Source organism: Typopeltis vanoorti, chromosome 12 (genome assembly GCF_054136105.1).
Source record: "Typopeltis vanoorti isolate ZY-2024b chromosome 12, IOZ_Tvanoo_1.0, whole genome shotgun sequence".
Classification (NCBI taxonomy): domain Eukaryota; kingdom Metazoa; phylum Arthropoda; class Arachnida; order Uropygi; family Thelyphonidae; genus Typopeltis; species Typopeltis vanoorti.
In genome coordinates, this window is record NC_143560.1 from 13,105,260 (window position 1) to 13,121,909 (window position 16,650).

The 16,650-nt window shown below is 33.5% G+C and overlaps 1 protein-coding gene across 1 annotated transcript in view; it reads left to right on the plus strand.

The window, feature by feature from the left end:
• LOC150100586 (glycerol kinase 3-like) overlaps positions 1-16,650 on the plus strand; it is a 473,098-nt gene that overhangs the window by 321,372 nt on the left and 135,076 nt on the right. The window contains exon 13 of the mRNA XM_090401838.1: positions 13,069-13,165. Within this exon, the coding sequence (XP_090257964.1) occupies positions 13,069-13,165 (97 nt within the window). The remainder of the gene's footprint in view (positions 1-13,068; positions 13,166-16,650) is intronic.

Sequence of the window (16,650 nt, forward strand, 5' to 3'; positions counted from 1 at the left end):
AGTAAAATCAACACCTGCGACTGGTATAGAAACAAAACTACAAAACCACCATGTTATCTTCCTCAGATAAGCTCTGCAAAGCTTCGAGGAAGAAATCAGAAAAGCCACCCGAAGAAACAAGTCAATATTATAATCATTTAATAAAAAGTGAATCGTAAATTTAAATAGATCATCGTAAATATGTAAGTGAAAAAAGATGTAAAAACACTATTAATATCATTATTTATACAATGATATTAATAATGTGTTTGAATAAGATATTTACCTAGCATTGCATACAGAATATTTGTAGTAGCAATTATTATTGTTTTAAATTTTAAAAGGTTTGAAAATTTTTAAAGTTTTTTTTGATTTTAAAAAATAATATTTTTTTTAAATTAAAAAAATATTATTTCGGTGTTAATGTAATCGTGATTTTGATGTGACTTGTATCCAAATCTTAATGTCTTTGTAAATTTTAATGGAATTATTATTGTATATGTGTAATTTATCTGAGACATAATAAAATGTTAAAAAAATATATATATAAATTATTATTATTGCCTACCTTTATTGTACATTTGGCAATAATGATCTTTGAAATTTGAATTGGAGATTGCAGACGGTAGTGTATGAGTATGATATTAGTGATAGGTAAAATAATGAAATGCAGCTCCACTAGATTTTAAAATTTAAAACAGTATGAATAAATGAGTTAAAAGCTTAAAAATACTAGGATACTATTAAAAGATGAAAATAAATCTGGTAATGAATGATTTGATGTTATTAGTTAAATACACTATAAAACTTGTAAAATTTAAAATAGAAAATTAAAAAATTAAAAACTAGAATGTAAAAACTGTAAATGATAAGAAAGGAATATAAAGACTTTGAAGTATAAACCTAAAAAATATAAAATTATGTGATGAAAGATGAATTCAGTTTATGGGTAGAAATAAAGCTGTTTTGGGAATGCCATCATCAGAATCAAGTTTAACTTCAAGGCCTTTACATCTCATCTAGATTCTGCATGAATAATTAATATTGTCTGTATATTTAATATGGTTGATATTCATGCCGCTCATTTGCAGATCTGGCTTATCGGATCTGATTTTGCACATTTCTTTAGGATAGGTAGTAAATAAATTTAGTGAGTGTGGGCAGTGGCGTCGCTAGGGTCTTTGCTGCCCACATGCAATTTCTATCTAAGCGCCCCTGTAACAATTCGGGTATGTGTGTGTGCCCTGCCTGTGGCGTCCCCTTCATAGCAGCGCCTGCATGTACCGCATGCTCTGAATGCCCGCTTTCGCTGGCCCCGAGCGTGGGCTACCCTGCATGATTCCTTTTTCTACTTAATTTGTTAATTTGACAGTTGCTTTGGTTTTGGTAGCTATATAATAATTCATAATAAAGGTTTGCAATAATGAATCTGATGTCTTAGATTTTAAGATGTTTATCATTTTGTTCCTGTTAGTGGAATCGAATGCTTGTTTGAAGCCAATAAAAATGCAATATACAGGGTGGTTCAAAATTCCACGTACAAACTTTGAGGAGAGGTAGAGAATATCAAAATCAACCAACAAAATCGAAAGTAATAAGGTGGCGCTGTTCGTCAGCGCTCCAGGTGAGCAATTGGGGCTTCCTCATTCAAGCTTTCGACATCGTACGAAGAACATATGTCATTTTATGAATGCTGAGATGGCAGACATGCACCTCGTTTACCATATTATGTATCCAACTACTATTGAACTGTTCAGTTACCCCTAATAAAGTTTTTTACACTACTTACTGTCTTGTGTTATTTCTGTATCTTTGTGGCATTTCTGGTCATGCTTTTCTATGTGAGTATGGTTGATTTTGATGTTCTCTACCTCCCCTTAAAGTTTGTATGTGGAATTTTGAACCACTCTGTGTATATATATATATATATATATATATATATATATATATATATATATATATATATATATATATATATATATATATATATAGGTAAGTTGTGCCCAGTACTTTTCAGCCAGGCTACTCATAACCTCGACAGTACAGAAACGGTAAAATACAGACTTAACATAAGATGGTGTAATATGAATAAATTAAACAAAATATGGAAAAATAACAGCATTTCAAAAAGCCTCGGGCTAAAATTATAAAACCATCATAGGTATGAAACCTGCTCGATCTCCTATTGTTTCCTCCATTAAAGTCTGTATTGTATTTAATATAATGCATGCAAAGATTTTGTAGCTATGACTTAGCAATGTTATGGGTCCATAATTTCACAATTTTTTTTTTATCTCCCTTTTTGAAAATTGGTTTTATGATGCCTGTCTTGCGGTCATCTGGAATTTCATTAGTATATAGTGTTTGGTTAAAAAGTTCAAGAAGGAAATTGATGGCTTCTGTGCTACCATATTTCCACAATTCAGTAGGAAGTTCATCACAACTAAGTGATTTAGATAAGTTTATTTGGTTTATTGCATTCAAAATTTCTTCTTGCTGTTTCTCCTTCTGTCTCATTATTTAGGTTTTTCCAGTCTTCTTCCCTCCAGAAAAGTATACGGTAATATTCTTTCTAATTTTTTTTTTTATCATCTCTTGAATTGTTCCAGTTTCAATATTATTTTTTTCTTTAATTTTTAGTAGTCTGTTTTGGAGTGATTTTGTTAGTTCTTTTATAATTTTCTATAGACTTTTATAATTTTATATAGAGTCTTGCTACCTTTCTTTTATTGGCTTCTTCACACATTTTTGCTTTTTTTTCTTCCAGCCAAGCATTTTCTGCAGATCAACACATTCTGTCTATTTTGTTTTTCAGTCTTTTTTATGATTATTTTCTTCTGTATTGTCTCTGTTCAAAGTATTTTTTGCTCTTCTTTTATCTACTCATATATAATGTAACATTTATGTTACATTATTCATTAGGTCATCACTATTGCTGCATTTTCAAAGATAATATGAATTTGTTCTCTGACCATGTTATAAAAAATAGGATGTAGCTGTGATATAGTTTTTTTTTTTTTTTCTCTAGAGGTCATGCCAGTAAGAATAATGGTTGATCAAAGTACTGTTTGAATTGTAATGTAGCTTGTCTCTGTATATACTATGTGTGTGTACTTTAGATGATGACCTTAATATTAAGGTCAAAACATCAGGAAATTAAAGTAATTATTCTTAACATGATAATAGTCTCCATAATTTATCAAAATGAATTAAAACCTTATACTTTGCAACATTGAACTGTTAATCCCCTACTCACTTGCCCATTCACCCAATCCAGGTTAAGTCTGTTTTTTTTTTTCAAAGTTGCACAACTGCATATCACCATTCAAACCTTTCACAATATCATTAACTTACAAGTTAAGCAGCAACAGTTTCAAAAACGCATCCTTGAAGAAGACCACTAGTGAATTTCTCCTGGGATATCACTCCTCCATATGCAACTTGCTAATACCTGTCAGCCAGCTTGTCTCTGATCTAGCACACTAATCCACTATCCAGCCCTACCAATTCCAATTTAATTACCAGTTTTTCATGCAGCAAAGGCCTTTGTAGACTCTAAATATATCACTGTGTATGCATCTCTCTGGTGAATTGCATTTGTTATCTTGTTATAATAAGTATACCCATACGACTTGTCAAGGAGAGAGCGACTGTTGTCGATACAATTCTGTATCTTGGTCCTTAGTTACCTCCCTGAATACTTTAACCACAACTTCAGACACTGAGATTGGCTGTCGTATAATTTGAAGCAATAATTTTATCACTTTCTTGACAAAGTGGAACAGTCCTGCACTCTTTCTTCTCCTTTGGAGCTTAGCTAATTTGTTCACTTTACAAACCAATCCAGTTTTTGCTCCTTTGCTTTTTCAGTTTGTTCTGTTCAGTCTAGGAGAGCAGGTGAGGACTTCACTTTATAAGGTTAGCAAAAGTGCATTATGATGAAAGGGATTAAACTAAGAATATAATTTCTTGGCATCTTTAATTTAAAGTGCACTATGAGTAAAAAATGAAGCCAGAGTTTTTTTCATCGTGTGACCAGTAGAAGAAAGAATGATTATGGAAGGATAATATTGGTTATTGAAAACAGTAGAAGATAACAACTGCAGATCTAGAGGAAGCATTATTAAATTGTATGCCTAGGGTAAGGAGGGTTAATCGAGTAGGAGTAATATCATTGAGCATGAGCTGCAGAAGAAGAAAATAATGTGGAGGGTATATAAAGAGAAAGGCGACCAGCAAACTCATGAACAGTACAAGGCTCAGGCAAGAAAGGTGACCAGCATGGCAAGGAAGGCAAAATCAGATTATGAGAAGAATCTAGCCAAGCAGGCCAAAGGAAATCCCAAAAAGTTCTTTCGTTATGTGGCAAGTAAGAGGAAGAATAACCTTAATGAGTGATGATGGTCACAAGGGGACAGAAGCAGATAAAATAGTTGAGTTACCTGAGTGACCACTTTGCAAGGATATATCATCCTAGTGAGGTTACTGCTTTAACCTATTTGACAGACACTAATGTGAGAACAGAGGTTGATGAATTGGCGGTTCTTAGAATATTGTAGAATCTCAGTGTAAATACAGCTGTGGGATTAGATGGGATATTATTATAAAAATTGTAAAATTATTAAAAAAAAGATATTATATAAAATTATTAAAAAGATATTATAAAAACCAAACTTCGGTTCACTTAAACGTTGATATTCCAGGTCTATCTACTCACTGATGAGACCTCAATAAGGGTCGAAACCGGTCTGGGTAGTGACCTCTCCTCATAATGTAAAACAGTAATACATCTCCTAGGAGCTGCATTTTACAATATGAGAAAATATTAAGGATAGTGACGGACCTTGCTCCACCTTTGCTCCGAGTTGCCCTAGTGTTGTACTACCCAAGTGATGACTTACGCTTGGACTCGCCGATAGTACTTCAGCATGAAACTCTTAGATTTCGATGGATTTCGGTACCCGGCCTGTAAAATAATACGGGATTTACTATCCCCCTTAACTTAATTTATGTCGCCGGAAAAATAGCCTCTTGGCTCTTTATCATATGAATAATTTATTTTTCATATTATCTTTACATTTTTGATGTCTAGTGTTAGTAATACATATAACATTTAGAGTCTTTTGAATCATAGATGATTCAAAGACAGTATTGATGTAGGTACTGACAAACGATTCATCTTGTAAACAGATGACGTAAACTTACTGCTATTTATGTTATTGGTAAGGCTTCCAGTCAACCATAGGTTATTAGTAGTTCAGTTTTTGGGGAGTCAAAAGTTATGTGGATTTTCAAACAGTGCCGGAGGTCGGTGCCTCTAACCCCTGCATTGTTCAAGGGATAACTGCATTTATGTATGTGATGAGAATAATAAACTTTGTCATTGTGGGAAAAAAAAAAAAATAGTGAAAATATCAATAATAATCGAAATTTTTTTAGCCGTATTTTATGTCTACTAGTGAATGTTTATGACCTCATTAATAAACTCTCTACCACCACTATAACTGTACTGTTTTTGTTGGCAGAAGAGTTCAGAATTATAATGATGCTTTTCTTGCTATGCAGAATTTAATGAAATTTGGTATTTTTTAAGATCTCTATTAAAAATTTGGAGTCATACAGGCAAGTCAGCCAAAGACCATATGGAGTTTACAGTGAGTAGTCCCACAATGAGTCCTTGGACTCTTTAGAGGTGTCATATAATAATAATAATTTCAGTTTCATTCAGACCATTTTAATGGCAAAATAATGTAGGCTATAGTGCAAGTGTTGCAATGATGTATAGTGTCACTGTACAAGAATGACATGAAATGCGGCATTTAATGATTGACCATGATTATTTCTTTACTTTTTTTTTCAGATAATAATTTCATCCAAACTTCATTTTCCACAGAATATCCTTTGCCAGTACAGTAGTACCAAGTGAAATGACATCTGTGATTTCTCTGTTTATTATTATTATTTATTTGTCACTTCCAGGGAGTCCAAAGACTCACTTCTCATAGTATGGTATGATTACTGTTTATGCACTCCTCATCTAAAAACACCTACTCTCACCAAATAACTGAAATAATTCTTGCTAGAATAATGGCCTTCATCTTCCATTTTGCTGAAACCCTCAACCACTATCCAGGTATGCCAAAGCAGTGCAGTAAAAAAAAAAAAAAAATAAATAAATAAATAATTTTTAAAGAAATCTGACACATCATAAGTGCCCTTGAGATCTAATCTCCAGTTTTACATTCAACCAGCATTGCAGCTTGAAAAAGCTGAAGAAAACATCCGACTTTGAAAATCTAAATGTAGAAAACTTGATTTTTCTGTCCTCATGGAACATGTAGTCCACCTTTTTCTCCTTTTCCCTTTTTCCATAATTGTCCATATTCACACTGTTTCAATTATAGTATCAATTTTTAGGGAAACTAACCAGCAATTGAGTCTTCTGATTCCTTGCCAAGACAGTCAGTTGCAACTTATGCCCTTCTATCTCTTACAAGCAGATGGTAGCATCATCTTATCCAAAAACAAAGCTGGCTGGCCTCTTGACATCATTTAAGATGATATCAAGAGGCCATCTTATACAATCCCTACATTGATGATCTAGGCATATGACTCATGCTTTATCAAAAACAGTGAACTGCATGTCTCTCTCTTGCATTTTGCCACATATACATCAGAAGAACCTTGAACAGTTAGACAGTGACAAGACCTCTTGATTTTATGGTATTTCTTTTATTCATTTTCTCCATAACCTGATCCTCTTATATCTACTTTGGATACTTTCAGTATTCAGTTAATTTCTGCAGCATCAAAAAAGCGTATATTTCAGTTCATTGCAAAAGAAAAAAAAACTGCCATGAAATTACCTGTTTACTTGCAACACTTTTTGCCAGTGCTACTAAATAATCCACAGAGATATATTCATGTGATGATAATGCTCATTAAGTGAGATCGCATTAAGTGAATACAATAAACAATAGGAATAATTATGATTCATCCATCATTTAGCGTAAATTTGAAAAAATAATATATATAAGCTATATTTTGAGGATAAAATCATCAAAGTTAATAAAAATCAATTGCCTAAATTTTTATTTAATGTCTAAACAATTGATTGAGCTATTTTTTTTACAAAAAAATTAAGTAAAGATGTTTGAATAGTGCTTGACTTTTACATCTTGTCATGCAATTTGCGATAGCTGGCAATCGCTTTATCAAGATTTTAGCGGACTTCGAAGCTTTGTTCCATATCAGGATCAGCATCAAACAAAATTTCCTTAGCATGCTCAATGTGATTGAAAACTAGCTCAAGTTCTTTTGCAGTTAACTTCTTAGTCATTCTTTTTGTTCACACTCCTTATCTTCTTCATATGCATGCTGTTGTTCTAGTTGAAGGAGATCATTCTCGCTTAACTATCTGAATGGGAATCAAGCAAGTTTCTCAAATCTTCCTTATTCAGTTCATTAAATCCAAATTCTTTTCCATTTTGCTGGCAGTGACTTCCTCCCATGCTAAATGAATATTTTCTGCTGCTTGCTTGATATCATATTTTTTCCAAAACTCAGGTAAGAAATTGCATGGTGTGCTTTAAATGATGATATCACCCCTATCAGCTGAAGTAAAGAAGTTGTATTTGGGGGAAAAAAAAAACCATCTTCACATTTTCATTAAGATTGGCAAGCCCCTTAGGATGACTGGGAGCATTATACAATAACAAAAGGGCTTTAAAGGTAAAATTATTTTTCTTATAATAGTCTGCAACTGAAGGACAAAAATAACACTTGAAAAGAGTTTTGGTCACCCAAGTCTTCTTATTTGATTTCCAAGTTACTGGCAGTTTTTATTGGTTTACATCCTCTTAATGATTTTGAATTTTGCACACGATAAACTAACATAAGCTTGAGTTTAAAGTTACCTTCTGCATTGCCTCCTAATAAAAGCACGAGACTATCTTTAGATGCTTTGTATCCTGGTTGAAATGCTTCAGTTTTAGCTAGGAAAGTTTTTGAGGGCATATGCTTCCAATAGAGACCAGTTTCCTTAACATTGAATATTTAACAATCATCATAATCACCCTCCTGAATTATCCTTGCAATTTTTCAGGAAACTTGGCTGATCTTTATCAGCACTAGCAGATTTCCCAGTTATTCTTACGTTATGCAGTCCAGCTCGATTTTTAAAACAGTCAAACGATCCTAAACTCACAGTAAAGCTTTCACATTCCTCTTGAAATTTGGTCTCTTTCAATGATGTAAAAATATTGAGAGCTTTTGCCTGAATATTCTTTGTACTGAGAGGTATTCTTTTTTTTTTTTTTGGTTACAATCCTCAATTAAGAGTGAGTGACAGAAGATGTTCCATCTCGATCATTAATGACTTCTAATTCGAGTGATTTGCATGCTTAAAGAAGCAGTAGCAACTTTTCCCTTGTTCTTTGTATTCGTTGCTCTTATTTAATATAGTCTGAACTGTAGACTTGCTGTATCCCAGGTCTCACACAATCATTGTATTATTAGCACCACTTTCATGTCTCTTAATGACTTCGAGTTTTTCCTGTAATGTAATTACTTTTCTTCTCTTTTTATTACTACTGTTTTCTTTATTAATCTTTCTCTTTTCCATATCAGGGATTGAATATAATAAAGCCTTATAGGTATCTAAATTAAAGCAAAATGAAGGAAAAGTGATTGAGCAAGAGAACAGAGTTTGCACGTGTGCTTGTGATGATAGCTTTGAGTCAACTTCCAAGTGTTGCTAGCCACTGCCCGCAGCATTGCCACTGCCTACTGGCTGCTACATTGACAAGTGGTGCCGCTCACTGCAGATTGGTGACAGAAAATTTGACTGATTAATCACTCACTTAAAGTGGGAAATGGTATCATTTCACTCAATCAGACTAACTGATTATCGCACTTATTGAATTCGTGTTTAACAAGATTTTCTTGTATATCTGTGGATTATTTAGTAGCAGGAAGTGTTTCAAGTTCACAGGTAATTAGCATCAATTATATACATAGGCTTGGCATAAATATTGTTACAACTTCTGCACAACCCCTGTGCTGCCCACAGAATTGTGTGAGCCCAGTTTTGTTGATGGCACTGGGCACAGCAAGCATTCGCAAGTTTATCATTAGAGAGCTGGTTTCTAGCTGTATGGGTTAATATGCATTGGTGAGATTATGAGAACCACATAGCTGTAATAGCACTTCACAAGGTTGGAATGCAGCCACCTGTTATTTTGAACACACTAAAAATGCTCAGGATCAGTAGGATGTTTGCATGCCTTCACGGCCTTCACAACCTGTTATAATGACACAGAAGATGTATCTGACCACCAAAGAGCAAGTCGACATGCTGCATTATAATGCAGCAGGTTGTGAGGGCTGTGAAGGCATGCCTCCTCCATAATCCTGTGAGAGTGCAGAAAATGATGTCGCAAGAGATGAATGTTTCACAGAGAATGATGTCGCATGTATTAATGATGACCTGGGGATGAGAGCCTATTGTCATTCTACTAGACACTTCTTAACACCACAACTCATGTAGCAGAGGGTGATAAAATCAAAGGCGCTTCTCCGGTGGCACACAAACGACAGACACAGAGATATCCTTTTTATATATGAGAAGATTTTCTATTGGAGATTCGTTTAACTACCAAAATAATTAGGTATATACTCTAGACCAGTGTTTCTCAAAGTGTGGTACGCGGACCCCCAGGGGTCCGTGAAAGGTCTTCAGGGGGTCCGTGGCAATTTTCGGCTATGCATCATTAACGCATGGAATAAAATTTAAGTTTGAGATCATAAAACATTCCTATTGTATCACTGAATAAGGTACAGAGACATCTGCAGGCTGTGTAATATGTTTCTCAACAAACAGTGCAATTAGACAACTGAGATAAAAACGGAACTAATGAATCGCATGACCCCCTCCCACATAAAATTATGTATAGTAGATAGTAGAACAACACCATATGGTGCACTGGCAATACATGATTTTTTTTGAGTGAACGTGTTCTAAATAAGAAATATATAGTGAATGTGTTTCAGATGTTATAGAATTCGGTTGAAGGGAATTAGCATTTCAACTGAACTGTCAGCTTGTCTTTGTCAATTAGTAGTGCGATCGTTTTTTAATACCGCACCAATCATGTGAACGTCTTCATAGCTGCTTTATCTCTACTGGCCTGCCATTGCTGTCTGTTTCGAGTTCTGCTTTCACTAGTCATTTGTTGAAGGACTGTTCATTAAATACGGTAATATTTTTTAGCTTTCAAATTCTTAAGTATGGATCACTGGTTAAAGACTGGATTTTTAAAATGTGCAAAAGAGAGGAACATAGTAGATACAAGTAGCTGTCAGCAACAAGAAAATGTATCTGGATATTATATGTTGACATTGTATCTGGATCAAGTGAAATTGATAAGTGTGTGTCGTCTGACATTTCTAAAGAACCAAGAAGGAAGAAGATGAGAAAACTTCGTAAGTACGATATAAATTACTTGAAATGTGGATTTTCATCGATGAGAAATGAACTATTCCATTATGTGTAATTTGCGGTAAGCTTTAAAAAATGAAAGCATGAAACCATGTAATTTAAATCACCATTTTGAATCGAAACATAATGAACTCAAGGAAAAACCTGTCAAATGTTTTCAAAATAAACTAAAAAATTTAAAAGAATCTCAAAAAGTGAAATCGATTGTGTCATGTGTTGAAAACATGAAGGCTTTAGAAGCTTCATATCGTGTGTCTCTATTAGCAGCAAAAAGTGGTGCAGCAGAAACAATTGGTGAAACTTTGGTCAAGCATGCAGCAAAAATAATACCGGAAATTATGATCGGAGATAATGCAAAAAGATCTTTTGATTGGATTTGCCTTTCAAATAGTACCGGTCATCGAAGAATCACTGAAATGGCTGAAAATATAAAACAAACGTTATCCGATATACGTAAGAGTCATTATTATGCGTTACAGGTAGATGAATCCACCGACATTACAAATTTTGCAAATCTTCTAGTGTTCGTTAGGTACGAAAAAAATCAAAAAATTCATGACGACCTTTTACATACGACCAGAACATACAACAGGAGAAGAAATATTCAACAGTATAAATACCTTTATGCATCAAAACAAGCTTGATTGGAAAAGTTGTGTTGGACTAAGCACGGACGGAGCGAAATCCGTTGTCGGATCTAAAAAAAAGGGCTTGTTTCAAGGCTTCTTCTTTTCCATACCGATGTTCGTTGACTTTCTCGTGGAAACGTCCTTGCTCGTTTATTTGAACTTCGGAATGAACTACAAGTGTTTCATGATGAAAAGTTTGAATTAAAAAAGCATTTACATAATTGGAAATGGCTCATTCAATTAGCATACTTGGCAGATATATTTACTGTATTAAATAGTCTTAATTTATCTTTACAAGGCCAGGAAATTTCTATATTTCATGTCCAAGATAAAGTGAACACCATGTTGGCAAAAATGAAGTTATGTCAAAAGCGGGTTGGTAATGGAGAATTTGACCCATTTCCATCGCTTCATGAATTGTTCGCAAGTTCAAATGAACAAATTGATGATGATGTGAAAATTACTATCATGCAGCATTTAAAAAGCTTACAAATGAATCTAGAAAAGTATTTGCCTGAATTAGACATAAATATTGAGTGGATAAGATACCCTTTCAATAAAAACAAATTTATGCCAAAGGGTCTATCGTCAATAGAAGAAGAACAACTTTTAGAACTAGCTTCTGATGGTTTCCTAAAAAATAAATACAGCGAGAATACGTTATCATCATTTTGGCTACAAATACAGAATGAATTTCCTGAATTAACAGATAAAGCTAAAGTTCATTTTTCTATTTCCAAGTTCATATCTGTGCAAAGTTGGATTTTCGGCCCTTGTAGATATTAAGACGAAGAAGAGGAATCGCATTATAGATGTCGAACCGCATCTGAGATTGAAATTAACAACTATAGAGCCAAATTTTGCTGAAATTTTATCTCACCATAAGCAATTTCACTCCTCTCATTGATGATAAATTATTTCAAGTAAGTAAAACTTTATAGTATCTTTATAAAGTTTGTTCTATTAAAAATAAATCATATTTCTTGTTTACATGAACATATAAATTCAAATAAAATAGATATTTAATTTTAAATTAATTTATTAATTGTAATTAATTTATTTGCTTTAATTAATTAATTTATTTTTTAAATTTTTATTTTAATTAATTTATTTATTTTTTAATTGATTAATTAGGGGGTACTTTGTAATAATGAAAAATAAAGGGGTCTGCAGATATCTGAAGTTTGAGAAACACTGCTCTAGACAGTTACCCCCTCACCACCAAAACCAAACCATCACCCCCCGCGTCAGTGAATTAGTAGGTATCCAAGTTGCATTTCTGCGAGAAAGGGGTCAAAACCTCTACCAAAATGTATCAAGACACCATACTGGAACCTGCGGTAGAGTCCCTGCACACAAGTTGAGGACCACACAACGGTGGTTGGAGGTGAATGTGCCTGACCACATATCACCATCTGATTAGCCACTTGGAAGTCCTGACCTGAATCCATTGGACTTCAAATTGTGATAGAGCTTGATGAGAGTAACCTGCAAGAAACGATACCCTGAATGTGGATTTGGAGTGAGAAGTGCCAGCATTTTCATTGGATGTTGTGTACTCCCCCCATCGATATGTGGCCTCAGAAACTTTGGACGTGTGTGAAGGCAAAAGGGAGACATAATATCGAGTGCTTCTATATGCACATTATACATGTGGTTTGTATGTACTGAAAGCTGTAAATAATTTACTGATAGATTAAAGTTTATGCGCTGTTCAAGATATAACAGTATTTATGCTAGATTAAGTATTCTAGCCATAAATACTACTACAGCTTGAACAGTGCATAAACTTTAATCTATCAGTAAATTATTTACATATATGTGTGCGTGTGTGTGTGTGTGTGTGTGTGTGTGTGTGTGTGTGTATATATATATATCTGATTTTGATCAAAGTTTATTATGTTATGTTTTTGTGTACTATTCCACATGCTACATGAATATATCTCTTCATGGGTTATTTAGTAGCACTGGCGGGAAGTGTTTCAAATACACATGGAATATATTTTGTACCAGCCTTTTCTGGATTGTATGCACCATACTGGCAACCTAGTGCTCGTGGGTAAGTTTTTTTTTTTTTACATAATAGGCATTAAAATTTACAATACAATATATAACTATTTTTTTTGTAATTTGTAAATTTGCCAACCTGTTTGGCCAAGGTTAGTGTACGCACTCTACAACTAATAGGCTGTGAATTTGAATCTCACCATGGGAATGGATATTTGTGATTGTCTTAGGTGGGAGAGGAATTTCATTGCATGGAGTGAGACCACTGCTCTGCTTAATGGAAGCCCGAAATGGCTTGGAAAAGTTCCATATTTGGTCTTTAGAGCAGGGTTTCCAGAGTATATAAAAAATAAATTAAAAATACAAAAAAGTATAAAATTTATAAAAATAGAAAAAAAAAACATAAAATTAAGTGTTTATTGGCTTCATACTGTAAATTTTATTGAGTTAGAAGCATACATTTGGATAGATTTATTTAAGAAATGTTATCTCATTTCATATTTGGTGTAGTATATCACTAATTAAAAGCAAAAATGCTTTTAATTAAATGCTCTTATCTAAAGTTTTAACAAAACTTTAGATAAGGCCTTGAATGTTGTTGGCACATTAATATTATTACTATTTTCAGCATAGCGGAGCCATGATGTTTATTATAATAATAATTGACAACGTATATAAGAATATAAATTAAATTACACTTTAATAAATATTTCCGATATTTCGGCAACGTCACATTGCCATCTTCAAAAGGAACTTACAAAAAAGGCACATGCACGTAGGTATGTGCCTTTTTTGATGTTCAGAGATATACATTTATTTGCCATTGTACAACATGGAATTGAAAATGCTAACTACAGGATCCAATGGCAAAATGACAAGCTATTACATAGATCCATATATAAACATGAACATTTATATAAAGAAAGTACTGAAGCCTTACTTCATAGACCTAATCTTAATCAAGCTGTCTCACTATTCCAAAAGTTGGGGAAATTGTTATCCTCAATTATATTGAATAATTTATCTGCTATATGTTAATTTCATCCCAGTAGTTTTTAATCCATGAACATGAGACTGTATACATAGGATTCTAATTTAAGCATGCTCACTACTGTTTTTTGAAGTCAATCCCTATTGTTAGTTCGTCAGTTGTACTGATGATGTCTTATGATACATAAGACAAAATATTTACATAATAAAAAAGTTATTTACTGTGGCATACGTGCAAGTTATTTACTGTGGCATATTCATGGTATGCATAGTTACATACCATGAATTTGCAGCATGCCGTACCTTCTTCATTCCTAAACCTAACAGAGATCATTCCTTAATCAGCAATTGGAGACCTATTTCTCTATCTAATACTGACCACAAGATATTTTTCTACATTATCAATGACAGGCTCAAAGTAGGAATGAGATACATAATTAAAAGTACACAGGTCTATGAAGTTCCAGGCTGAGCAGTAGAATTTAGTCTGTTTCTGCTACGTGATCTACTCTAGTTTTTTTTATTTATTACGAAAAGCAGCCAATGGCAGTGCTATCAGTAGCGTGTCCGGACAGTTCATCGCTGACAATTCACCACAGGAAAATTCGCCAACAATTCATTCTGGAGGAAAATTCAACGCGGAGACTATTCATTGAGAGGAAAATTAATTGCATGAAAATTCTTCGCGGGTATATGTGAAAAAAAAATTTCCCATATAAGAAATATTTTTAAAAATATTTATTTTAAAAAAATTTTAAAAATAATTTTTAAAACATTTAAGAAATATTTTATATATTATTTAATATTTCGATTATATTTAGCTTTTTGAAAATTTTTATTCGGTATAAAGTTATTCATCGCGGATATATGTGAAATAAAAATAAATATTTCCCATATAAGAAATATTTTAAAAAAAATATTTTTAAAAAAATTAAGAAATAAGCAGCCTGATTGGAAGAGTGGACAGCGTATCTGCTTTCCAGCCAAAATGCTGCAGGTTCGAATCCTGCCATGGACATGGATATTTATGATCATGTGTGGAAATATGAGTGATAATCGGCAATAGATGCCGTTTGTGTAGTTGCAGTCAGTTGGTGATTGAATGTTGAAGATGAAGTTCTAGACTAGGTGCTTTCCCTCGATGAGTACTTGGACTCGCTGGAGGTATCAAATAATAATAATAATATTTCAATTATACAAAGGTGGTCTAAAATGTTCTCGGCCTCGACCATAAATGGCAACACTATCAGCACGATTTTTTTCTTAGTTAGTACATCTGTCATAAGCATCCATGCGAAATTGCAATTCGTTCTCTCAAGTAGTTTGTTTTATACCGCTGTCTGAAGCAAAAGTGTTGTCTGTATCCCTTGAAATGGATAAAATTGAGTATCTTGCTGTTATAAAATTCTTTGTAAAAGAAGATTTAACACCAAACCAAATTCATTCGAAGTTCATAAACGTTTATGGGCACTCTTCTCCTTCGTTTTCGACAATTCAGAAATGGGCTACTGTTATGTTGCTTTTTATTTTACTTGTTCTTATATGCTGCTTAATCTTATTACTTCCTTGTTAAACTTATCTCTTATTCCCGTATATAACCTTCAATTTTAAGACATACTACATTTATTCTGTTCTTTCTTTAAATCTCCCCCCCCCCTTTTTTTTTATAAGCAGTCCTATTGGCTTCTCTATAGTTTAACCATGTGTAGGTTACTTAGTGTTTAGGGCTCTGTGCTTGTGTGGGATGTGACCATTTACACTTCATTCTAAAAGAGTTCACCCGATAAGCATTGACAAAATTTATATTATAACTGCGCCAGCCAATACCGAGGATAGATGGGACTCTTACCCAGGATGGCTCTCTCAGAATGATACACAATAATTAAACTATAATAAGATTTATGTTCGGTACACTAATTTCTTACATGCAGTCGTGGCTCTCTTTGTTTAATCATACACGTGGGTTCTCGCTAAGTTCGTCAATATTTTATGAGCAGCTGTTTGAATTCATATATTAACAACAGGTCAGGCAGGTACTAAGAAACATGTTTAATAAAATAGGGAAATCATACAAGTAAGCATTATTACTAATTATGCTGAGTTATTCTCAAGTAAGATCCTTGGTTCAATACTAATATACAAAGCATATAAATAAACTTGCATAGACCGCCGTTATAAGTACCTTAACATTATCTCATTAACATCTAACACTCTTTTTACATTCACGTGGTCATTGGTTATATCATTCTACACATTTACTATTAATTCCTAGAGAATAAACATGGCAGATAATTCTCAAACAAATGGGCCTGGGCCAAGTTGTAGATAGTTCTTAAAATTCCATAAATTAGTCCACTTCACAAACTTTCTTAGGGAAACACACTCTTTCTTAACTGGAAATCACAATACAAAAGTCTACTTTACCGTCTCTGTATTGATATTATGTCTTTCTTCTTGCCTTGTCTAGTCATCAAGGCTTCTTCACTTTGCTTTTCGTCTGATCACCTTCGATCAACTATACGGTTAGAACCTCGGTGAGAAAGGGGG